This window comes from Podarcis pityusensis (genome assembly GCF_964106645.2).
Source record: "Podarcis pityusensis genome assembly, chromosome: 1".
NCBI classification, from domain to species: domain Eukaryota; kingdom Metazoa; phylum Chordata; class Lepidosauria; order Squamata; family Lacertidae; genus Podarcis; species Podarcis pityusensis.
The window spans coordinates 124,969,390-124,994,696 of NC_138028.1; the positions used below are offsets into that span (position 1 = coordinate 124,969,390).

The window sequence follows — 25,307 nt, forward strand, 5'->3', positions numbered from 1 at the left end:
CAGGGAGTCTTCTCTTCTCATGAGGTGGCCAAAGTATTGGAGCCTCAGCTTCACGATCTGTCCTTCCAGTGAGCACTCAGGGCTGATTTCCTTAAGAATGGATAGGTTTGAACTTCTTGCAGTCCATGGGACTCTCAAGAGTCTCCTCCAGCACCATAATTCAAAAGCACCAATTCTTCAGCAATCAGCCTTCTTTATGGTCCAGCTCTCACTTCCATACATTACTACTGGGGAAACCATAGCTTTAACGATACGGACCTTTGTTGGCAAGGTGATGTCTCTGCAGAGACATCACAAAAGATGGCAGTGGCCATCTTCTTTTGACAAGAAGAAAGGGAGGTGTCCCATTCTTTCTGGGACAGTTGACAGGTATGGGTACTACCACCAAAGAGGTCCTCTCTCTGGGCAGCACTGATTGGAAGGTTCTTACACATCTGAGCCTCTGGTTGCTGTTGTGCTGAAGTCCTTTTGAAGACCTCCCATAGGTATCTGGGTTCCCTACCTTGAGAATAGGACACAGGCCTACCTGGGCCTTTGGTATGAGCCAGCAGGATCCTTCTTCTGTTCTCTTATATCACAGTTTCCCAAACTATTTTTGGACTCCAACTTCCATCATCCCTTGCTAGCTGGAACAGTGGTCAGGAATAGTGGGAATTCTAGCTGGAGGCCCAAGTCTGGGAAACTGTATTTGATGCTACTTAACTCCTGTCAAGTTACCACTACAAACCTTGTTTTACTGCATTTCTGCTTTACAGAAACGGGAATGGGGCTATTACCCATTCTTAATAGCTGGTTTTTTTATTTGAGTTTTACGCTCGCCTTTTTTTCATCCTTCCAGGTGCGTGTGCAACATTGACTGTTCTCAGACCAACTTCAATCCTCTCTGTGCTTCCGATGGGAAATCTTATGATAATGCGTGCCAGATCAAAGAAGCGTCATGCCAGAAACAGGAGAAAATTGAAGTCATGTCTTTGGGTCGATGTCAAGGTAATGCTCCAAGCAAAATTCATTTCCAAGAGTGGTCCCTGTTCTTTTTTTTTTTTCTTTCTTTCGTGTGAGTGAAAGAGAAAGAAAAGGCGGGGGGAATGGAAGCAAGAAACTGCTTTATTATTAGACTCTTCTTACACATCCCATCGAAGAGATGGGGGTGTATCTTTGTTGACCAAAACCACAATCCATTGTAAAGTTCTGCCTGATTGAATTCTGCTCTTCTGTACTAACAGCTCTCAGTGCTTTAGATTTCGACATCTTATCTCATCTGGTGGTTGTGATAACATTTACCATATTTTTCCATGTATAAGACGACCCCTATTTTTTGGGACCCCCAATTAAGGAAATGGGGGGAGATTGCCCAGAATTCTTAAGCTTTTTGGGGGGGATTGCCCACAATTGCTTACCCACTTGACTGCCGCTGCCAATCGCACGCCTCGCTGAAGCCACCCATCATCTGCCCACTCACCGACAGCAGCCACCAATTACCCTCCCAATTGCCACAGCAGCAGCCAATCACCAGCAGGCCTTGCCACAGCCACCAATCACCCGCCCAATCTCCGCTGACAATCTCCTGCTCGCAGCTGCCACCAATTGCCCGTCCCCCCCTCTGCACTATCCGTGTATAAGACAACCCCCCAATTTTTAACATATATAAAAATCTTCTTATACATGGAAAAATATGGTATTAGGGCAGCAGGGGCCCAGGTAAGCACCAGCCCACACAATCAATCACACAGGCCATTTAAATAGCGATGCCCGTCAACACTGGGGGGGGGGGTCTGCACCCCTGAAAAAAATTATTGAGGGGGACAAAGGGATGACAGTGCTCTCCTGGCTTCCAAACAGTCCGACACTGTCCCTTACAAGGTGAGAGATGCTTGGGGTGGGGTAGCATGGCAGAGCCAACCTGATGCTCTTGCCATTACATGCCTGTAGAGACCCAAGATTCCTGTGCCTTTCCCTCTAGTAAGCACCAGCAACAAGATGTGTTTGTAAGCTGGGAAAGCAGTAGTGCCCTCAACTATGCCATCACACTGGCTGCTTACTGGATTAGGCTGGTTGCTTTCTGAATGGCACCCATTTGTGGTTTTTTAAATAACATCTTTATTGAAAATTCAAAAAAACGCATAATTATATGTGCACCAAACATGGTGAGACATAAATAAAAGAGAACTAGAATGAGAAACAGAACCCATGTACAAGGGTAAATAAAGGGGGGAAGTGGAAAACCCAAAACTCTGTATTTTACAAAGTTGTTACTGCACTTCACCAGATCTTAACCTATTACAGCATTTGTAAGAATGGATTCCAGATATCATTGAATTTGTCCATGGCAAGTCTGCGTTTATATGCAAGTTGTTCATATGTTGTGAGTTTGTATAAGTCTTCAATCCAATCATAGAAAGGAGCCGCATTTTTATTTTTCCACTTCATCCGTATCAGTCTTTTTGCTCTGGTAAGGGCATAGAGAATCTGCTTGTATAGACCTTTTGTAAGGTCCCATGTGCTGGGCATATAGTTCAAGAGGATAATTTGCTCTGTAACTGCAAAGTTGTTCCGTACAGTTTTGTTGATAGCTTCAGTTACTTTCTGCCAAAAATCTTTCAATATAGGACAATGGGGGAAAAAACCATATGTTTTAGAGAAGCATTATCCCTATTACATCTCCAGCGGTTAGATACGTTAGCTAGTCCTTTTTTAAACAACCAGAATGGGGTCCAGTATATTCTAAATACTATTTATTACTGTATGAGCCTCAATTTATGGTCCATAAATTGTTAAAGCTGTTAAAACAGTTTCCAACTGTGCTGTCGGAATTGAGATCTCTACTTCTTTATGCACCCATTGGTACTGGCAAGATGGAAGAGAAGGAGGCCCACGGACAGGTAGAACCCACTCCCTCTAGTTTTGTCCCCATCTTCCTCCCTGAAGAGTTAAAGGTAAAGGTAAAGGGACCCCTGACCATTAGGTCCAATCGCAGACGACTCTGGGGTTGCGGCGCTCATCTCGCTTTATTGGCCGAGGGAGCCCACATACAGCTTCTGGGTCATGTGGCCAGCATGACTAAGCCGCTTCTGGCGAACCAGAGCAGTGCACGGAAATGCCATTTACCTTCCCGCCAGAGCGGTACCTATTTATCTACTTGCACTTTGATGTGCTTTCGAACTGCTAGGTTGGCAGGAGCAGGGACCGAGCAAAGGGAGCTCACCCCGTTGCAGGGATTCGAACCGCCGACCTTCTGATCTGCAAGCCCTAGGCTCTGTGGTTTAACCCACAGTGCCACCCGCATCCCCCTGAAGAGTTACACAAGGATAATATAGAGATGGAGGAGGAGGAGGAGGAGGAGAAAACTGACAGCCAAGGTCAGCCCCAGGACTGGTTGTAAATAGTCAGGTCAAAGTCTCTTTGACACCCTCCCATCAGATGTCAAGGAAATAAGCAGCTATCTTATTTTTAAAAGACATCTGAAGGCAGCCCTGTTTAGGGAAGTTTTTAGTATTTAATGCTGTATTTTTTTTAACACTCGATTGGGAGCCGCCCAGAGTGGCTGGGGCTGGGAAACTCAGCCAGATGGGCAGGGTATAAATAAATAAATTATTATTATTATTATTATTATTATTATTATTATTATTATTAGTTGCAACCATCCTGGTCATTTCAACCAAAAGTGGTTGTAAATAAGAAGGCAGGCCTGTGGGGGCAGGCTGAGGTTGGAGGAGCAGTACCCTCAGTCACTCCCCCACCACAGAGCACAGAGATACTGTACTTTTCCATGTATAAGACTAAGTTTTTTTCTTTAAAAATCATGCTAAAATGTGTCTTATACATGGGTAGTGCATAGGGTAGGCGTTTGATTGGTTGCTGGCGCTGCTGTCAGTGGCTAATGTGCATGTTATTGGTTGCTGTGTCAATGGGTGGTGTTGATTGGCTGACGCTCCGGCATTTGTGCGGGTGATTGGCAGCTTCTGCCAGCGATGGGACTTATACACGGGGGCGTCTTATAGACGGAAAAGTACGGTAGGTTACTCTGAGCACAGGATTTGGATTTTCTCAGTTTGTAGCTTGCATGGAGCATAAAATGAACACCTCTCCGCTCCTGGAAGCAAAAGAGCAGCTCCCTCATTTTTCAACCTGAGGCGTTCCAGGTTTCAGTTGAGCTTACTTGGGGGAAAGCCCTGCTGAACTCATTGGCCCTTACTAGGCATGCACTCATCTTCTTTACGTGCCGCCTATACTGGAATCCACAGGCCCGCTGGGTTTCTGTTTTGTTTCATTCATAATCCCAGAGGCAGATGGTCCATTCTTGGAAGTGTGACAACTTGCCAGATGCCCTCTTAATTTAAGAAAATGTCCACTTGGGGTTTGGGCAAGGGCTTCGTTTTTGATATTATTATTTTTTTTAAAAAAGTGCTTTTTTATCCCAGTGATTTCTTCCACTGTATCAAAACTGCAGTGATTTTGTTCTGCCATTTTTAAAAAGTTAATTTCTTTTCAGTTCTGAAAAAAGAAACGAATGCAGGCACTAGGACAGGCAGCAGGAAGAGTCACAAAACAGGCCTTTTAACTATTTTCTAAAACTATCCCCCCCCCTTTAACATCTCCCCTGAAGCTGAAGGTCATTACAGACACATAGACCCAGTCATATCTTCTACACCTACATATTAAAATGCCTTTTTTTTGGGGGGGGGGGGTTATCCCTTTATGTACTTCTTTTAATCCATTCTTCTTTAATGGATGTGATTGTTGAAAATGCCAGTGATTCTTCTTTTTTTAAAAGAAAAAAAGCCAGACCTATAACAGTATTGTCAGGGAACTGCCATTGGAGCTAGAGGCGGAGGGAAGGCTCCAGAGGGATGGTGGAGAGGGTCCCAGTAGGGAGAGAGGCAGCCCGTCTGCTGGGGAAGGAAATCAGCGTAACACCAGTAGAGAAGGGGGGCAGATGGGGGAATCGGAGAGGAGGCTCCAAGACTCCTCGCCAGAGACCAGCGGAGAGAGTACGGGTACTCCGCTGCCCACACCCTCCCTGCGCAGAAGACTTCCGCGCAGGGAGAGTAGGAGGAGACTTGGCGTCAAAGAACTTTTGTGCTGGAAGAAGTTCAAGAAACGCCCACTGACGGATTCTGCCAGCGACTGAGACAGTCACGATGCTGGAGGCTGTTCAGTCAGAAAGGGTTTAACCAGGTAACCTCGCCAGGAGTGGCAGCAACTTACGCACGAGCAACCCCTAAATCCATTACAAGTATAAAATATATAATTTCACAATTATGTCATTGTATTGCTTTTGAAAAAGTATGTATTTGTTAAGGAGATATTTGACTTTACCCATTATTCTGCCTTTTGTTAAACAATCAGACAGATATCTGTGACCATGGAGACTACTCTTCAAGTGAATGGAAAAGCCCCTTCCTTACAGTGAATAGGAGTATTTTCTTTGAGCAACCCTCAATACATATGTTTTTGAGCCAACCCAAGCATTCAGCAAGGCATGTGGTACAGACCTCATGCCTATGGCATTATGCTGAATGAGCATCTGTGGTAAAAAAAACCATGTACATGACAGCTTCGCACATTCGGGGCGTGTTTAACCTCGAGCCACTTCAGCTAATTTATCTGAGGTGGTGCACTCTTGTCAGGACTATACGAGTAGCTTTGCTGAAGCATTTGAACTGGATTTTCAAGGAAGTGTGGGGATGTTAAGGATAGTAGGAAAGGATATATTGGATAAGTATTATCCTTCCTTCACTCACGCTAGTGAAGTGATGTAGCAGAGCAAATTCCCCTCAATATAACTGGAAGCTAGTTTGCATATTCGTTTGAATCTCTTAAGGTAAAGGTAAAGGGACTTCTGACCATTAGGTCCAATCGTGACCGACTCTGGGGTTGCGGCGCTCATCTCGCTTATTGGCTGAGGGAGCCAGCGTACAGGTCATGTGGCCAGCATGTCTAAGCCGCTTCTGGCGAACCAGAGCAGCACACGGAAACGCTGTTTACCTTCCCGCCGGAGTGGTACCTATTTATCTACTTGAACTTTGACATGCTTTCAAACTGCTAGGTTGGCAGGAGCAGGGACCGAGCAACAGGAGCTCACTCCGTCGCGGGGATTTGAACTGCCAACCTTCTGATCGGCAAATCCTAGGCTCTGTGGTTTAACCCACAGCGCCACCCGCGTCCCTTGAATCTCTTAGTTAAGATTATTTCCTGGCGTCCCCTTTAATCCCTCTTAAAAGAATAAAGACACAACAGTCTTTCTGAGTAAAGTAGCAAAAAGTTTACTCACATTTCAGTTCACGATACGATCCCTGAAAGGCAGGCTTTACTTGGTAGTTACACAAAGAAACAGTGAGTTCATCTCCTAAGGAGACTGAACTCATGTGTTGCTGGCTGAGAGCCAGCGGACAGCAAAATTACATTAAAACAACAAAATGGCTGCAGGAGAGCAGCATGGCAGCAAGAGAACAGCAAGACAATAGAAAGACAAAACAGAATGAGAAAATGTCTGCATGACTCGGTTCTTTTAAGGAGTCAGCCACACCCATCTCCCAGGTCACATGCAGGGGGAGGAAGTCCACACCAATGGAACAGGAAGTTACACTGACTGGACGTCCCCCTGCCTGTGCCCACTCTAGGGAAACAAGGAATGTGTAAGGGTGGTGTCTCCCCTTCGCATTAACACCCCGGCACAGTTGGCTGAATATTTACAGTTTTTATTACATATGTACAAGAAACAGCTACAGTTCAGGATTATGCATCCGAACCCGTTGAGTCAGATTTGGGGAGTGGCTTCCTTCGATTGCCCCGCCAACAAAGGAGACGGGGAAATCACGCGAGATGTCTTTGACCCTTACGTTTCATTTCCCTCCTTGTCTGTGCTGATTTGAAAGCTCCCTCCCTTCCAGAGTCTGAGCTCCGTTCCCGGGCCTCTGGGCAATGGAAGGGCTCTGCAACATCCCTGAGCCCTTCCTCCTCATGCCTAATCTCCGCCCGCTCTTCCGCTTCCTCTGTCCCTGGGCGGTGGAAGGGCTCCACAGCATCCCCGATCCCCTGCTCCGCCTCTTCTGTCACTTTCTCCTCCAAATTCTCCCTGACAGAATGTTACATTTGACTGCACCAATGGATTACATCCCACAGGAAGTAGGCAAGAAGGGCATATGAACTGTCCCTATGTTTGTTGGGATATTCTGTTCCACCTTAAGGAACAGGCGTGATTGTTGTGTGTCACATGTCTGTTTACACTCCAGCACAGGATGCTGGGAACTTCCGTTTGTGTATAGCTTTTGCCGCTTTGCTTTGGACACAAAGGAGATCAGACATGTTTCCTTTGTCCTGATGTACACTGAATAAACTGCTTGTAAATATGCTCACACAGCCTCTCCTGCCACTTCTGTTTACACAGCGTTTACTCTGCTGAGTAGTGTGCCCTAGCTTCTGAAGCTCAGGTCGCAGGTTCATGCTGCACCAAGGACTGGAGTTCACCCGGCACACCGGCCAGTGGGCTGAAGCCAGCTGGGGGCCTGCGAATTGCCCCCGTTTCCTTTGTTGCTTGCCAACAATGTTAATATTCACTGGTAGAGTAAAGTTAGCTTGTTGGAGCTCTGGGTTGTATCCAAGGAAGTCCAAGGAATTCATGCGAGGACTTCCATTTCCACCATGGAACTTCCACTCCATCTCCTCTCTGTTCGTGTGTGTGACCCATATCCCCCTAATCTGCTCCAAAGGCTTGTGGGGGGAACCCCCAACTGATTTTTTTCTGGGGGGTGGAGGTTCAGGGAAGAGAGGGAGGAGGCATTCTGTTCCACAAGCAGAAGTCCTTACGAGAACAGGCCAACTTTGTTGGGTACGGCCTGGTGCCGTGATTTAAAACTACAAGACAACACTTTACCAGAGCAGGAGATACCCGAGCAGAACGTAGCAAAACAGAACACATGTTTTGTCTTTCAGATAACACAACCACCACTACAAAGTCAGAAGATGGACATTACGCAAGAACGGATTATGCAGGTAAGTGTTAACCCTATGCTACCCTAGGAAGAAAGAGTTTATTTTATTTTATTTGCTGGAGGGAAACATTTCCTTTGGCTATATTTGTGAAATTGAAACCATAGGTGGTTGCATCTTTAGTTCACTATCTATATCTCTACATCTCTATATCTATTTTCTTGGTGATGAAGGGTTATCGTAAGGAGGATTCCAAGCTTCAGTCAAGGAATTGGTCACTGATTATATGCATTTGTACACACTTTCCCCTCATACAGTGGTACCTTGGGTTACATACACTTCAAGTTACATACGCTTCAGGTTACAGACTGCGCTAACCCAGAAATATTACCTCAGGTTAAGAACTTTGCTTCAAGATGAGAACAGAAATCGTGCTCTGGTGGCGCAGCAGCAGCAGGAGACCCCATTAGCTAAAGTGGTGCTTCAGGTTAAGAACAGTTTCAGGTTAAGAACGGACCTCCGGAACGAATTAAGTACGTAACCAGAGGTACCACTGTATATGCAATTTTGCATACATTATTAGGTTGGAGAACTTCATTGCAAAATTCAGAGCAGTGCAACTATCAGTCCACATATTGTTTCACAAAGTGGAATTTAGGAAGATTTCCCTTCAAGTGAATACAAACTGAATCATATTTCTCTCTGTGTGTCCTTATGCTGCCCACAGACCTCTTTGGCTCTTCCTAACCGAGTAACTATCACTGAGAGAGCTCAGAAATGTCTCAGTGGCTTTTAAACCTGGACCTTACACAATACTGACCAGCTTTGAACTTGTTTATTTGGTGATGGCGATGCGTGATGGCTGATATGTCACCGAGATGGAGTGTATTCTCCATTCGCAAATATGCTGGAAAAATTATGTGATATTCCATCGGTGAATAATAGCGTTAGTTCATTCGAAGTGTGAGTTATCTCAGGTTTCAGGTTAAAAGTTTCCTTCCGTCACGTTCCCCAAAATACATGCACTTATTGAGTTTGCAATGCTTAAATTAATTCCATGCAATTTAAGTGCCGCAATTAATCAGTTAAAAGCCAGAATAATCAAAGATTAAAAAATCATTAATCAGTTGACAGCGCTGCTTTTAAATCTGACACCTCCTTTCATCTTAACAAGGAAACTCCCCCAAACATCGCTGCCATTTTTCTTACCGCCTGCCTCGTATGCATTTGTGTTAATCATGGCAGCATCCACAGTGCTTCAAGTTCACTCAATAAAAAAGAAAAGAAGAGACCAGCATGTCATGAAGTTGAAACCAATAATTTCTTATAGCTCTTTTCTGGCTGTTTGAGTCTTCAGACCGAGCAGAAATACGCATTACAACATTTGCCTTTGGATGCAAAGTTAATGAGATATTTTAGAACAGATTGTGGTGTGGTTTGTGGGGTGTGTTTTTTTAAAGAATGATAAATGGCTTTAATTTGTCTAGAAACTCCAGTAAAATATAGCCCCAGTTCAAGCTTAATATAGCATTTTTTGAAATATTACATATAATATGTAAATGTTATTTAAGGTCTTATCGACTGTTGTCTGTTCGGGCAGAGAGCTGTGTCTTCATTTCATTTCATTTCAGATCTGCTGTACCAGAAGGACTAATTTGCAAGGAGTCTTAAGTGCTTGTGCAAATTGTCACAGCTTGACTTGAGCGCTGAGAATAGGAATACTTGGAGTGTTATCATTTAAAAACATGGCAAGGGATGTATAATTGCTTCCGCTTGTGGTTTCCTTTGTGTTGGGGAAATGGAGTTTTTGTGAAGGCAAGACCCCGTTAGCTTCAGAGGAGATGCTGAAGCCAAACACTTGGCTTCTGCCGTTGGCGTGCCAGACAATGGAAAGATGAAGTACGTCTTATTTTTTTGGCATGTGCCGAGGTTCACTTATTAAGATTCTGCTGGCCCCGTGAGACAGCAAGGTGTTCGCCATCTATCTGTGATGTGCGGTTCAAATAACAATAGGCTATGTTTGTGCGTGTACAACGCACATTTTTTAAAAAAAACTGTCTCCTTGTTTCAAAAGGACCTTTGTGCTGGATATTTATAAAAGCATAATTATGGCTTCAGCTTGTCAAGACGCAGAGTTCAGAAATAATTGGACTGATCCAGTAAGTGGGACTCAAGAGTGGAAATATCAGTACTAATGGTTACAGAGCAATCAAAATCCCAGGCACCCGGGAACTGGGGAACAGAGTGAAGAATCCATTGCTGTGTTTCAAAACCTGGTAGCTCATGCTGGCCACAGCAAAAGGGAATAATACCATCCCCTCATTATTTGCTGAAACAGCTCTAGGAGACCCTCAGATTGGCCTCCGTTCATAGGAGCCCACTCCTAGGGCCAAAGGGTCTTTGCCTCCCATAAAATATTTGAGGGGCCAAGGCCCCCGCAAAGTTGTTGGACATGGCCATTCGAATGGTGTGTGTGCACCACGTCATGTGATTGACTATGTGGTGCAAGTGGGGCTTACCTACCCCCCATATTTTAGCACCCCTACCCCCTTGAATCAGACCCCCTCAGGGGATCCATGGGGCTTTGTATCCTTTGCACCCAATGTGTTGTTGGCGGTTTCTTACTGCTAGCAGAGATAATCCTAAGGAGAAGGGTAGGATTGCACGCCTTGCATTCTCAAATACTTAGAGCTTATTGGATTCTGCTCTTAGGCTGCAATCCCAACCATGTCTACTCAGGAGCAAATCCCACTTCCCAGACAGAAGACCTCACTCCTGATGGTGTGCCATCATTTCATCCATGGTGATTGCATTCTTCTGAACCTGCATCTTGAAATCCAGAATGTGGCCTCCAGCTTCCCGTACAGCTTTTACGGAATAACCTTCACTGGGAAACTTAAGATTCTATGTTAAAAACAGCCAAACGCTTTGCAAATTATTAATTAGGTAACAATAATACCAAGGTTCATGAGAAGTTCACACCTCGGTTTTAGAAACATTTACAAAACCCTGGGCTCCTTACCATTCGTAGCTTTCGTCTTATCTGCTACGCTGCTTTGATTGTATTTAGAGATTATTTTATGGACGCTGCCTCTGCACTTTAGCTCAGTGGATTTTAATGCCTCTCATATTGCTGATTACTATACAAGGAAACAACATTTTCTCTTTGATAACATCCCTGAAATGATGTCTTCCGATTCCTCGCTCGGGATCTATAAAAGAGGTCCTTGGTGTGTTTGTTTTGCTGGGAACACTTTGGAGATTTGTCCAGCTTATTTCAGATTTTGAGTTACATTTCCTGGGGGGGGGGGGAATCGCATAGGAATACTTTCTGCTCTAAGAAATATAGGCCATGTCATTGATCAGTATCCCTTTTTGACAGAGCATGATCTCAAAATGCATTGTGTCAGTCCCATCAAGCTCCTTGTGTGTTTTAGGGGGGCATTCAGCCCTGATTCAGGTTCCAAAAGGGAAACCCCCATAGTCAGAAATTAGGCAAGCTCCCAAGGAAATAAAGGTGTTTTCCTACTGTGGACCTAACGCTTTCCATTGCAGATCAGCAAATGGACAACCCTGGTCCATACCTGGCCTTGGAGATACCACCTGCTCCCCTAGTTGCTCACTAAGGCATGGGGAGGTACCTGTGCTGACAGGATCAACCATTCAGGAAAACGGAGGTTATCTCCCTCTAGATCTGGGATGGGGAATCTGGGGCCCATCAGCTCCAGGCAGCATGCTCAATGGCCAGGAATGATGGGAGTTGTAGTCTGACAGTATCAAAAGCACCTGTCAGGGACCGTGCTGAGGAGGGCTGCACTGAGGAAGAATGGTGGGAGCCAACCCCTGTTCCTGATCCTGAATCTTCCCAGGAGCAGGAGGACAGTATAGATTTGGAACAGCGGTTTGCAGAGGGATGTAGTTCAGAAGGCAGAAGCTGGGAAATACTGGATGAGGAACAGCTAGGAGAAGAAACACTGGGGGGGGGGAGTTAACAGATTCACTGTCTCTGGAAAGCATTCACCTGCTCTCCCCAAGGTCAAGAAGGGCTGAGAAAGTGGCAGACCAGAAAGCACAGAGAGTACAAGCTCAGGTTACAAGACATAGGAGTGACATGGGTGACTAGGGACGTAAGGGGGTGGAATTCTTCATTGGGAGCACTGACATTCCTAGGAGATGGGTTCTTTGTTCTCTCGCTGTGATCTTTAAAGTTTCTAACTGGTAAGAAGACTCCTTTTCCTTTGTTCTGCTTATCTACTGCTGGGGGGGAGCAACCCCCTGAAGCCTGACAGCACCACGGGTAATAATAATAATAATAATAATAATAATAATAATAATAATTTATTATTTATACCCCATCCATCTGGCTAGGTTTCCCCAGCCACTCTGGGCGGCTTCCAACAAAATATTAAAAATACAATAAAACACCAAACATTAAAAACTTCCCTAAACAGGGCTGCCTTCAGATGTCTTCTAAAAGTCAGATAGTTGTTTATTTCCTTGACATCTGATGGGAGGGTGTTCCACAGGGTGGGTGCCACTACCAAGAAGGCCCTCTGCCTGGTTCCCTGTAGATTCACTTCTCACAGTGAGGGAACCACCAGAAGGCCCTCAGCGCTGGACCTCAGTGTCTGAGGTGAACAATGGGGGTGGAGACACTCCTTCAGGTATACTTCAGGTTCCCCATCCATGATTTATAAAGTCTTGAGGGTAAAGGAGTCCCATTTGAATACTTGTTGGAAATGAAGGCTTTGCACTTTTCTAGCTCGCAGAGGTATCCTAGGTTGCTCCATCTGGGTGGGAATTTCCTCCCCAATTGAACAAATGTATAAGAATCTTGATCCAAAGCCTTCTTGCTGTCAGCGGTGTTCCTTTGTCATGTTTAGTAATAAACAACAAAAATCTGAAAAGGAAGCCTGTCCTAGATTGTAATTTGCAACATTTAAAAGTAGGTCAGATTCTGAGCTTAAACTACCTGACAGTGTCCCTTCAAATTAAGGAGTTTTTTAAAAAAAACAAAACTAAAAATTACTATGTGTCAAACCTTTTCCCTAAGATATTGAAAAATGATAACAGCCTGTAACTTTGCTTTAGGATAAAAGGTAAATCCGGCACACTCTCTTTTCTTTATGATATTAGTGGGTGGGGAATTTCACATAACATATCCAAGACATATATATTCCAAAGCACAAGAGACGACACTGAGATGCAGCTCATTCAGGAATCTAAAAAGCAGGGGCACCAACGTCTCATACACATTGAGGGGACCTGGTGTCATGTGACGTGTCCCACTCCCACCCAGGACGCCAGCACTCTCCCATCAGCAGTGGGAGATGGGGGCACAGAGGGTGATCTTCACCTTCCATGCTTCCTGCCCCCACCCAGTGCACAAGTGCTCGCCTGGCAGTGGTGGGGGATGGTGGCCCTCTCAGTATTGGGGGGCTCAGTCCCCTGCCCACAAATATTGAGGGGGATGAAGCCCCTTCTGCCCCCTGCTGAAAAGGAATCATGAACATCATTGCCCACTTCAGAAAATTGTCCTAGTGTGCAGTCTATACATGCCGCCATGTGGTCACTGTTCTGAGATTTGTCCTCACAAAATGTGTTGTGCATACCTAGGGGTTGGACAGGTTTCCCCACCACCACCAAAAAAAGGCACAGGTCCATGCAGGTGCAAAAATCATGCCTCTCAAACTTTGGGTCAAAGTGGCCCCAGACCATTCCTCAGCTGCTGTGGATGGCCAGGCACATCTCCTTGCCAAGGGTGCAAGGAATGGTGGGGACACTGATACAACTCCTTACCAAGGGCACAAGGGAGCCTAGGTATGCCTCTGAGTGGCACATAGATCGCTATGTGTGTACATCCCATACATTCGTGATAATTTTATACAATGCTATTGTGCATAGTGTGGCGTTTGCCCTCCTAGTTGTGTGACATCATACTGGGTTCATAAGGAAAGGGTTAACTAATTGTAAAATGACTAACCTATAGGAACCCAAGGGGAGGAGTTTGAGTTCGAGTTGTTAAGAAGTCAGTCTGGAGTTAGAGAAGAGAGAGGGAGGACAAGTCTCTGGGTTGGGCTAGTCTGATGTGAGAGAGTGAGAGAATCTGTTAAGAGGAGTCAGTCAAGCAGTTGAGATAATCAGTCAGAAGGTATTAGGAAAGTATAGGCCGGTAGAGAAACTAAGGTTAAGAAACTGACAAGAAAATTATCTGAGAAACCATAAACTTGTTAATACTTATAAAATAAACTTGTTTATTTGGTTTAATTTTAACAACTGTCTGGACTCAGTGTGTACCCGAGAGTAACGGGTTGGTGGTGAAGTATATTCAGGGAAGTGTGCACAGTGGTGGCACAGGATCAATAGACCATCAAACGTCCAGAGACCCTGTGTGATCACCACACATAGTGCTCAAGACTCATTGCTGTGCCACATTACATATCGGGGGACTATGGGAACCATAGAGAATATTCCTTTTAATTAAGTATCCAGGCTGATATTGAGAGACAGTTTGCAACACCACTTTCTTATTTTTAGCCAGTATCCATGTCAGGGGCTTGACAGAGGATGAATTGTGAGAACCACCACCCCCTTGACCTGAACCTTCCCAAGGCCAGGAGGACAGTATTGATTAAGAACAGTGGTTTGCAGAGGGGCATAGTCCAAAAGGGGAAAGCTGGGAAATACTGTGTGAGGAACAGCTAGAAGAGGAAATGCCATGAGAGACTGCTAGCCGATTCAGCATCCTTGGACAGCGTTCCTGACCCCCCCCCCCTTCGCCTCAGACTAGACGGGCTTTGAGAGTGATAGAGCAGAGAGCACAGTGGCAACAAGTTCAGATTACCCAGCGTAGGAGTGACGTAGATTAATGGGGATGGAGGGGGGTGAACCTTTACTGGGAGCAACCGCCATTTCTAGAGAGATATGCATTCCTTTGTCTCTCACTGTGATTATTAAAGAAACTAACTGGTAAGAACACTCCTTTCGTTTGATCTGCATATTTACTGCCACGGGGGGGGGGACCCAATCCCCCATAGCCTGACAATCCATTGACTCTGCATGCCCAAGGTGGTTTTGGCCTTTTATTCCTTGAACTACAGTTTTGCCACATAGAAAACCACATAGGAAACTAGTGAGACTTCCAAGGACAGCTTATGATATTGAATCTGTCCTTCAAAGGGGTGAAGTGGTTGCTTTTTAATAAACCTCACTTGGTATTCTGAAGTCTTAGGAAGTACCTAGAGTAGAATACTACAAAACTTTGGCCACCCAATTAAGCTGAGTTTTGGAAGATTAAAGGTAAAGGGACCCCTGACCATTAGGTCCAGTCGTGGCCGACTCTGCAGTGCTCATCTTGCTTTATTAGCCAAGGGAGCTGGCGTACAGCTTCCGGGTCATGTAGCCAGCATGTCTAAGCCGCTTCTGGCGAACCAAAGCAGCGCACGGAAACGCCGTTTACCTTCCCGCTGGAGCGGTACCTATTTATCTACTTGCACTTTGACGTGCTTTCAAACTGCTAGGTTGGCAGGAGCAAGGACCGAGCAACAGGAGCTCACTCCGTCGTGGGGATTCGAACCGCCAACCTTCTGATCAGCAAGTCCTAGGCTCTGTGATTTAACCCACAGCGCCACCCTCAGGACAGTCAAAAGATAGTACTTGCAGAGTTCACTTACAGCAAGATGGAGTGATTTCCACCAACTTGGGTGGTCTTAAAGGAGAATTAGAGAGATTCGTAGAGCTAAGGTATGTTGTACCTCCACTGTCAGAGACAGAAGAGCAGTTTCTGGGAATCGCCAGCCGTGGGAAGGCTGTTGTGCTCAGATCTTGATCCAGCAGGGCTCTTCTTCTTAGGTAGCTCTTTAGATCATCAAATGAGCACAATGATATTTGGCTGATCAACCTGCTCCAAAGGAACAGCTTACATTTTGCCGACTTCTTAGACGGTTCCTGTCCGGCACCATGTTTTAATTTCCTTTTTAATGAATTGAGGCCATGTTTTACATGAGTTGTCTTATGCCTCATTTTCACTAATGAAAGATCTCAACTATATGGTGAATGAACATTGACATGAAAGCTGTTTGGTTTGTCCACAAGCGCATAGCTTGAAAATGCACTATGTCTTATAATTTGCTCTGAAGGAAATAAATAAACAGCAGGAGCAGTGCAAGCTCCAGCTTGTAGTACTATTATTGGCGTGAGCAGCTTAATAAATAAAAGGCTGGAGTGAGCTATTAGAGAGTTCCAGGCTTTCTGGAAGAAAAAGAAGAAATGTTTCAGAAAGGAAGGAAGGTGTGAAATCTCTTAGCAGGTGCACCAAGTTGTACCCAACATTGGGGGGGGCGGCTGTAGCACATGCATGATGTCACACATGTGACACACAACCCCAGTCGAGGCAGGCTACCCACCCAGTCCATCACCCACCCACCCACCCACCCACTACCAGCTGCCTTACCTTATGAAAGGCATACTTGCAACAAAGACGTTTTGCCCTGTGCATCCCAGGAGGAGATAGCCATCGTGCCTTCTGGGGAGCTGCTCTGGTGATCCTCAAAGGGACACGCCAGGGTCAAGATCAGGGGTAGGCAACCTAAGTCCCGTGGGCTGGATGCGGCCCAATCGCCTTCTCAATCCGGCCCGTGGACGGTCCAGGAATCAGCGTGTTTTTACATGAGTAGAATGTGTCCTTTTATTTAAAATGCATCTCTGGGTTATTTGTGGGGCCTGCCTGGTGTTTTTACATGAGTAGAATGTGTGCTTTTATTTAAAATGCATCTCTGGGTTATTGTGGGGCATAGGAATTTGTTCATTATTATTTTTTCAAAATATAGTCCGGCCCACCACATGATCTGAGGAACGGTGGACTGGCCCATGGCTGAAAAAGGTTGCTGACCCCTGGTCAAGATGGTTCGCCATGCTGCCTCCCTGGCAGTCCTCAAAAGGACACAGCAGAGCTAAGCATCTTTGTCCTAGAACATCCTTTTGAGGATCACCACATAAATTTTTTTTGGGGGGGGAGCGATCCCCCTTCTTGCAAAGTATTGGCCAGCTCTGGCCCCTCGGCAACCCCCCAGATGGTGCCCCTGCCTCTTAGGGTTTCCGGAAGTGGGGGGTGATTTTTGCAATGAATGCCATTTCGAAATGGCAAGACGGACCGGAAAGCTCAGGAACCAAGAAGACCAAAACTTCAACAAAGAATGGGGGCGGAAATTATTATTTATCTAAGCGACCGCTGTAAGCAGATGAAAACACTTGCAGGATTACAATAACACTTGTAATGTAGCAAATATTATGGACAAATGGAGAACATAAAACACTGATTATGAAATAATATGCAGTTGAAAAGGATGACAATAGGACTCATGGAGGGGAAGGTGGGAAGTTCAGAGATTAGAAGAAATCTCTAAATATGGATATGTATTTTGTATTGTACTGTTATAATTCTATATTTGTAAAACCAAATAACCGTTATTTAATTTTTATTTATTTATTTTTGCAATGAATGGATGTCCTGTTTTAGGATTTACATTGACAAGAATCACTGAAAGAACTTGGGACCAACTTCGGTGCAGAGGCTTTCATATTTAAAGATATATAGATAAACCCATATGTACGTATAGAATTGTAAAGTTGGAAGGGACCATGAGGGTCATCTAGTCCAACCCTCTGCAGTGCAGGAATTTTTGCCCAACATAGCGCTCGAACCCACAACCCTCAGATTAAGAGTCTCACGCTCTACACACTATAATGTATCCATTCCCCTTAGGCTGCTGTGCTTTGCTTGTTTCCTCATAATATCATGTAGCCACTCATCTGCAACATTATGTTATGTTAGCAACGGCTACGGATAAACTCAGAAATTGTATTTGCAGAGCTGCTGAAGGTATTGCACAGGAGAATCCTGAGCTGCCACGAACCAGTGCTGCACATTTATGCCCCAGTTCATAAATACATCGTGAATCATTTATGTTTGTTTCTGCATATTCAAAATGCAGAAATCCCTGCTCTAAAGCAAATTAGAAGCTTTTTAATGCTTGCTAATCCCTCCTGTTAGTCCTTCCACGCATGCTCAGAATCCATGTCTCTGCCATGCTCAATAAGATAAATGAGCTTAAATAAGGTACCATCCTCACTGTGTGTGTGTGTGTGTGTGTGTGTGACTTTCACCTCTTGCACACGCCATGTAATCTCATAGGGTTTTATGATGTTTACTTTGTTTCCCCCGCTGCTTTTTTTCTTTTAACCTCCTGCGTTTTGGGGTGGCTATAGGCAAACAGAAATAATACAAAAGGGGGGAAATATCCCAGTTAGGTGCAAATGGATTTCTCACATTCCGTTCCATAATTTTTCCAGCAAGGAGTCGTGGCAAGGGCTTGGATGTGGGAAAACAGGCTAAACTCTCCAGGCAACTATCTCCCAATTCAAATCCAGAAATAGAACACATGCTAATTCCATCCTCTGCCACTTGTCTCTGTTGCCCTCTGTAAATTGGTGGATCTGGAGCAAGGTAACTTAAACAGCTCAGGTCCGAGATACCTCAGGGACTGACTCTTTCAATATGAAAATACTCGGACCCTGTGCCATAAAACTTAGGGAACAAGCTGTGCTATCATAATGATTAAGGCCTTAAATGATAATTTTAGGTTGTATGTTAGTGACTAAGTTTTAATTTATATATATTTTTAACTGCTGCTATATCTGTATTGTCCCTGTTATACCTAATTGCAAATTCAAATGTATCCCTATCGTGTTTTATGATTTACTTGATACTGTATGTGGGCTGAAACTGGTCTGTGACCGAAATAATAAAATTCATTCATTCATCTTCTGAGGCCCTTCTTTATGTGCCTCCTCCATGTGTGGCGATTGGCGCTGTGGTCTAAACCACCAACCTGTTGGGCCTGCCAATCGTAAGGTCAGCAGTTCCAATCCATGTGACAGGTGAGCTCTCGTTACTTTGTCCCAGCTCCTGGGACAGAGCTCTCATTGCTTTGTCCCAGCTCCTGCCAACCTAGCAGTTTGAAAGCACACCAGCGCTAGTAGATAAATAGGTAATACTGCGGCAGGAAGGTAAACAGCGTTTCCATGCGCTCTGGCACTCATCACAGTGTCCCGTTGCACCAGAAGCGGTTTAGTCATGCTGGCCACATGACCCGGAGAAGCTGTCTGTGGACAAACACCGGCTCCCTCAGCCTGAAAGCGAAGATGAGCGCCACACCCCACAGTCGAATTCGACTGGACATAACTGCCCAGGGGTCCTTTACCTTTACTTTAGCTCCTCCACAAAAGGTCCAGAGAGTGTCAGCATGAGAACGGGCCTTTTCTGCAGTGGTTCCCCATTTGTGGAATGCTCTCCCCAAGGAGGTTCAACTGGCATCTTAATTATACAGTCATACCTCGGGTTACGAACGCTGCAGGTTGTGCGTTTTCGGGTTGCGGACCATGCCGAACCCAGAAGTACCAGAACAGGTTACTTCCGGGTTTCGCGCTCGCACATGCGCAGAAATGCAAAATGACATCACACACATGCGCAGAAGCACCGAATCACGTCACGCACGTGCACAGACACAGTGCTTCAGGCTGCGAACGCTGTGGGTTGCGAACATGCCTCCTGCACGGATCACCATCGCAACCTGAGGTATGACTGTACACCTTTAGGCACCAGGTAGAAACATTCCTCTTTAACCAGGCCTTTGACAAATTGATATCCAATGTTCTTTTTAAATGTTTTGGGGAGGGGGGCAGTTATTTGGTTGTTCTTGTTCTTGTTTTTATTATGTATTTTGTGTTTTATATAATATGATTTTATGTTGTGAACTGCCCTGAGACCTGTGGGTATACGACAGTATACAGATTTAATAAATGATGATAATGCGCAGGAAGGCTCCTCGGGTGATTTAGAAGACTGATTACTCAAAGTTCAACAACATGCAGTTCATACTGGCAGCTCACTTCTTCAGACAGTCACCCTCCAACTCATGGCGGGGGTAACACAGATGGTGATGTCGTACTTCTGGATTTGAACAGGGCAATAGTTGAAGCTAGTGTGTGGTTACCAGATTTTTTTCAATGAATCCGGGGACACTTTTTTTTTTTTTTAAGCTGAGTAGCAACAGGGAGTCAGTAGTGGGGATGGTGAGGCAAAAGACCCTGGGCCCAAGCACACATGCATATTGTATAAAGGTGCAAAGCCCTTCTTTCACACCCTGTGAAACATAAATGCACAGAGGTTTTTGAAAAACTAGGCAACGGTCAGCCGCCCACAACTCCCGAGCCTCCCCCATCAGTCAAAACAAAGGGGGAAGGGGGCAGGAGATCTGTACCGCCGAACGTCCCTAGTTCCCCCTTGGCAGTGGCAGCAGCACCAGCAGTCTCAGCTGCCCAGAGCCAGCCTGGTAGCGCAGTTGGCTCTGGCTGGTTTCAGGAGCTCCTCGCCAGAAGGCCCCATATGATGTGTTGAGCACAAGACACATCATATGGGGACTTCCGGTGAGGGGAAATGGTGGGCGCTATGGCAGCGAGCAGCTCCTGAAACCAGCCAGAGCCAACTGCGCTACCAGGCTGGCTCCAGGCAGCTGAGGCTGCCGCTGCTACGTATCCCGGGGACAGATTTGCAAATCTGGGGACTGTCCCTGGAACTGGGAATGTCTGGTAACCCTAAGCTAGTGTGATCACCTCTGCACTCCGGCAGCAAAACCAAAATGCTTGTTTACAAAGCTATTGTACTACCAACCTTACTGTCTGCTTGTGAAACATTTACCACTTATAAACGCCATCTCCAAGTCCTCAAAAGATTCTATCAACTGCATCTCCGAAAAAATTTACACATCACTTGGGAAGGCAGGCGAACTAATGCCAGTGTACTGGAAGAAGCAAAGATCACCAGTATTGAAGCAATGATTCTTCAACATCAACTTTGTTGGACTGGTCATGTTGTGCGGATGCCTGATTATCATCTTCCAAAGCAACTACTATATTCTGTACTTGAAACTGGAAAGCGTAATGCCGGTGGTCAACAAAAGAGCTTTAAAGACTCTCTCAAGGCAAATCTAAAAAGAAACGTAGTATAAACACCGACAACTGGGAAACACTGACTGGTCTGCAAGTGCTCCAACTGGAGAACAGCCTTTACCAAAGGTGTCGTGGGCTTTGAAGACGCTCAAACTCAGGACAAAAGGGAGAAACATGATTAGAGGAAGGTGTGGGAGGCACGTTTGGCAAACTCTCACCATAATCAACTCCCACCTGGAAACCTATGTCCCCACTGTGGAAGGACGTGTGGATCCAAAATTGGCCTCCACAGTCACTTGCGGACTCACTGTTTAAGACCATGTTCATGGAAGACAATCTTACTCGGCTACGAGTGATCGCCAAAGAAGAAAGAAGTTCCTGCATCCCAGGTTGTGTTTTCAGATCTGAATGCCACCAAATCACCGTCTCTGTCATTGATTTTCTAGAAGTACCTCCGTCTCAGAATAAACTACTTTGCAAGGTGGTTGTGAGGAGAAAGCACCAGCCTAAGCTCCTTGGAGGGAAATGAAGGGTGGAAATGTCATAAATAACCCTTCCTCTAAATATAATAGGTGCCAACGGACTGTTCCATAATCAGTGGCAGCGCATTTCCAAAAGATAGCGGTGCACTGAATTAGAATGTAGACCTGTTATGACAAGCGTTATCAATTCCTGACAGCATTACATAATGGGAAAATATATTTCTGACTAGAGAGAGAGAGAGAGAGAGAGAGAGAGAGAGAGAAGGGGGGGGGGAATCCCTCATGACTTTTAATCTCTCTCTCTCTCTCTCTCTCTTTACATTATCTGAGATTTAAAGCTATGTGTGTTGTACATCAAAAACACCCACTCCCAGGGGTATTTCACTTACAATTTCATTTAAAAATAGGAATGTGGCTCTATCTAGCTATGATGAGAATGGATTAAACAAGAATCAGGAAAAATAAGCCAAGTCTGTATATGAAGTCGCTTAGGGGAAACCCGTGTTATTAGGTTGAAATATTTAACTGATTGACTTTGTTGCATTTTGACTAGGGGCTGAGGGAGTTGGTTCCTGGGTACTTTTGCTCCTTTGCGAACAGTTTGTTGTGGTTTTTCACAGCACCATTTAATAAGATTTCCTTTCCCTCATCTCCGTGATTGGAATGACCTTGGTCATGCAACAGAATATCAGCTGTTTCGTTTAATTTATTCTCAATAGGAGGCACTGCAAGAAGCTGACGTCCTTTGACTTCCTTGATTCTTCACTTCCACAAATAGTTATTTTCCCCCTCTACTTTGCCATCGTCTGGCAGTGCTGTTATGAATGCCTGATAAGTAAGATGCAGCAACATCTATTTCATTCTGCTCTTGTCTGATTAAAGGGTTCTTTGTAAGCATTATTTTATTTATTATATATTTGTTTGCTGTTTTGTTTACATACCCGTGGACAGTGCCGGCTGCTGCCCGTTGAGACTGCTTGGGCAGAATGCAGTTAAGCAGCTAAAACATGACATTGTGACAGAACAGTAGCTGCACACATTTCGGCTGCTCAAACATGGTCTGCTACCTAGAGCTTTATCTCTTCCCAGCGTGTTCCGCTAACATTATGCACTGTGAAGCTGCTGTGTAGTTTCTCTCACCATTCTGTGCATTACTATGAAGCTGTTTTCCAGAGATGGGTGTTGTGGGGCAGGGATGCGATGCCTGGCAATAAGGGTAATAGTGTCTGCTGGCAAATGGAGTTCTAGGTAAAGATTGTGGATAGAGGAGGGCTCTGTGCGTCAAATCAGCTGCACGGCAGGCAGAAATCATTGCAGCGTGATGAAGTGGCAGCCCCGAGAGGATAATAAAGGCCAAGAAGCTGTTGATGGTGGTAGCAAGGCTGAATTTTCCACACTGAAACAGCCGGCCCAGTTCTCTGGCTGCAAACATCTAAGCAGGCAATCACAGTCACTGCATTTGATCAGGCAAACTCAAAATACCTGAGTTCTAGATCTGTGCTGCTTTATCAGTAACAGTACAGAGGAATGTAATGCAATGTTGAAAGTTCCTTGCAGCTCTAGACTTGCATGCATGGGCTTCTCTGATAGAGCCTGATTTGGCTTGTTTTATCTTCCTTTTGGCTTCTGAGCAATTTTTTTTAAAAAAACTTGTTTTCCTTCCATTTAATCCTGGGCATTTTGAATTTTCTTTATAGAAGCAGTGGCATCAGCAATCTCACAGTCCCAAGAATATTGGCATAGGTTATGAAAAGGGTTTCCTTCCCCTCTAGTCCAATTTTTGTCACTTCAGATAAGAGAGGGTAATTTGGAGGATGGATTATTTAATCCATCTTTTTTCCAAACTTCAGTAAGAAACCAGCAACTTTTAGGGAATCATTATCTTCTCTGCTCCTGGCACGGAATACAAAACCCATTGTTCCTCTCATAATTACTACATTATACATTGTAACCCTGCTGGTGGTCCATGGGTGGCAGGGGGCGTGAGACAATGTCCTTGCCTCTAAAGTGAATCTGGCCTCATCCTTGGGTACATTTCAGCCACCCTTTGAAAGTCACACTTCTGCAAAATGTGTGATGCAGTTTTCCAAACAATGTGTGCGAGACCATTAAAAATAGCTCAAAACCTCATTTTTGTTGTTGACAAAAAAGAAAAGTTCAGCAACCTCGGCCCACTTTCTGAAGCATGGCAACCCTATATATTACAGGAAAGTGTGAATAAAAATGCATTATATTAGTGTAAATAACATACAGAAATGTATTGCATAAGGTAGGGTTGCCATATTTCAAAGAGTGAAAATCCAGACACAAAAGTTGTTGAGCTTTTCTTTCTTTCTTTCTTTCTTTCTTTCTTTCTTTCTTTCTTCTTTCTTCTTTCTTCTTTCTTCTTTCTTCTTCTTGGCCAAAGTTGTTGAGATTGTTTTGCAAAATCTCAAAAAAGAAGTTTTGAGCTATTTTTAAGGAAATTCACCAAAATCTACACTTCCGACATGGGTTGCCATACGTCCAGATTTACTGTTTACGAGGGCTAAGTCCCAGCTATGTCGGGAAATTCCAGACATATGACAACCCTAGAATGAGGAGATGTTCCAAAAATATGTATATTGGTTGAAACAGCTTACCAAAAAATGTGTTTCTTAGGAGAATTAGCATTGAAATTCTGACTAATTTTCCTAAGGCTGTTTAAAAAAAAGCAAAATGTTGCAGAAATGGGGAGACCTATATGGAAAAATGAAAGCATATGAAATTGTCAGATTTGTCCCATCTCTAGTGACTTCCCAGCTCACAGAACCTCTCTAAAGAAAGGAGACAGAAAGCTTTCAACCATTCTCTGTATATTCAGGAAAAAACATTGTGGTCTTGTAGCTCTTGTATACATTGACCAGCTCTTTGTACAGTGTAAAATTGGATGCTTCCATTCATTCTTATTTTGTAATTAGGGCGACAGAGATGTCTGTATTCAGAGAGGTTCAGTTTTCAATGGCAAAAAGACCTGAAAATGAAAGTTGCCTTCAGGTTGGAATATCAAAGTTTTCATTTCTATATTTCTAAATATAGGAGTTCCAACTCTGGCCTGCCCCCAGCTGCCTCCTTTCAGGTATTTCAACCTGAAATATAGTTTCGGGGAGTAGGGAGATACTTTAAAGAATTTGTGATATATATATAGAGAGAGAGACTGCAAGATAAAAAGTAAGTAATAATTTTAAAATCATTAATCTAGGTTGCTAATGTAAGAGGTTTGGGTTTTATACAAGCATAGGCATACTTTTCTAGAAATATATACCATATTTTTCGCTCTATAAGACACACTTTTCCCCTCCTAAAAAGTAAGGGGAAATGTGTGTGCGTCTTATGGGGTGAATGCAGGCTGTGCAGTTATCACTGAAGCCAGGAGGGCAAGATCCTTCTTGCTGTTCTGACTTCGCTTCGCTGGAGAGGCGCTGCGCAGAGAGAGAAAGCTGTGCAGTGCCCCTTCAGCGAAGCGGGAGGAGAAACAGAGCCCCATCCATTTCTCCTCCTGCTTTGCTGGAGAGGCACTGAGCAGAGAGGGAGAGAATTTTTTTTTCTTGTTCTCCTCCTCTAAAACTAGGTGCGTCTTATAGAGCGAAAAATACGGTACAGAGTTTCTTTCCTTCTCAGTTCCAGCGGTTGCTCAATTTTCTTTCATTGACATTTGAGAAAATGTATTTCACAAATGAAAGGTGTGTGTTTGGATGGCATGCATATCTATGGTATGACAAGGTTAAAGCGCATAAGGCCTTTAAGAACCATATTGTCAGGAAAGCATTGTTTAATGTTTGGGTGAGATATAAGGATTTGTTGGAAAGTAAAACACCAAGGTGGCTGTCACCAATGGAGGCAAAGGCATTGACAAAAACTAATATGGAG

General features: G+C 44.6%; 1 protein-coding gene across 1 annotated transcript in view; it reads left to right on the top strand.

The window, feature by feature from the left end:
- TMEFF2 (transmembrane protein with EGF like and two follistatin like domains 2) overlaps positions 1-25,307 on the top strand; it is a 250,317-nt gene that overhangs the window by 194,437 nt on the left and 30,573 nt on the right. Inside the window, exons 6-7 of the mRNA XM_080972358.1 lie at positions 839-987; positions 7,933-7,992. Of these exons, the coding sequence (XP_080828484.1) occupies positions 839-987; positions 7,933-7,992 (209 nt within the window). The remainder of the gene's footprint in view (positions 1-838; positions 988-7,932; positions 7,993-25,307) is intronic.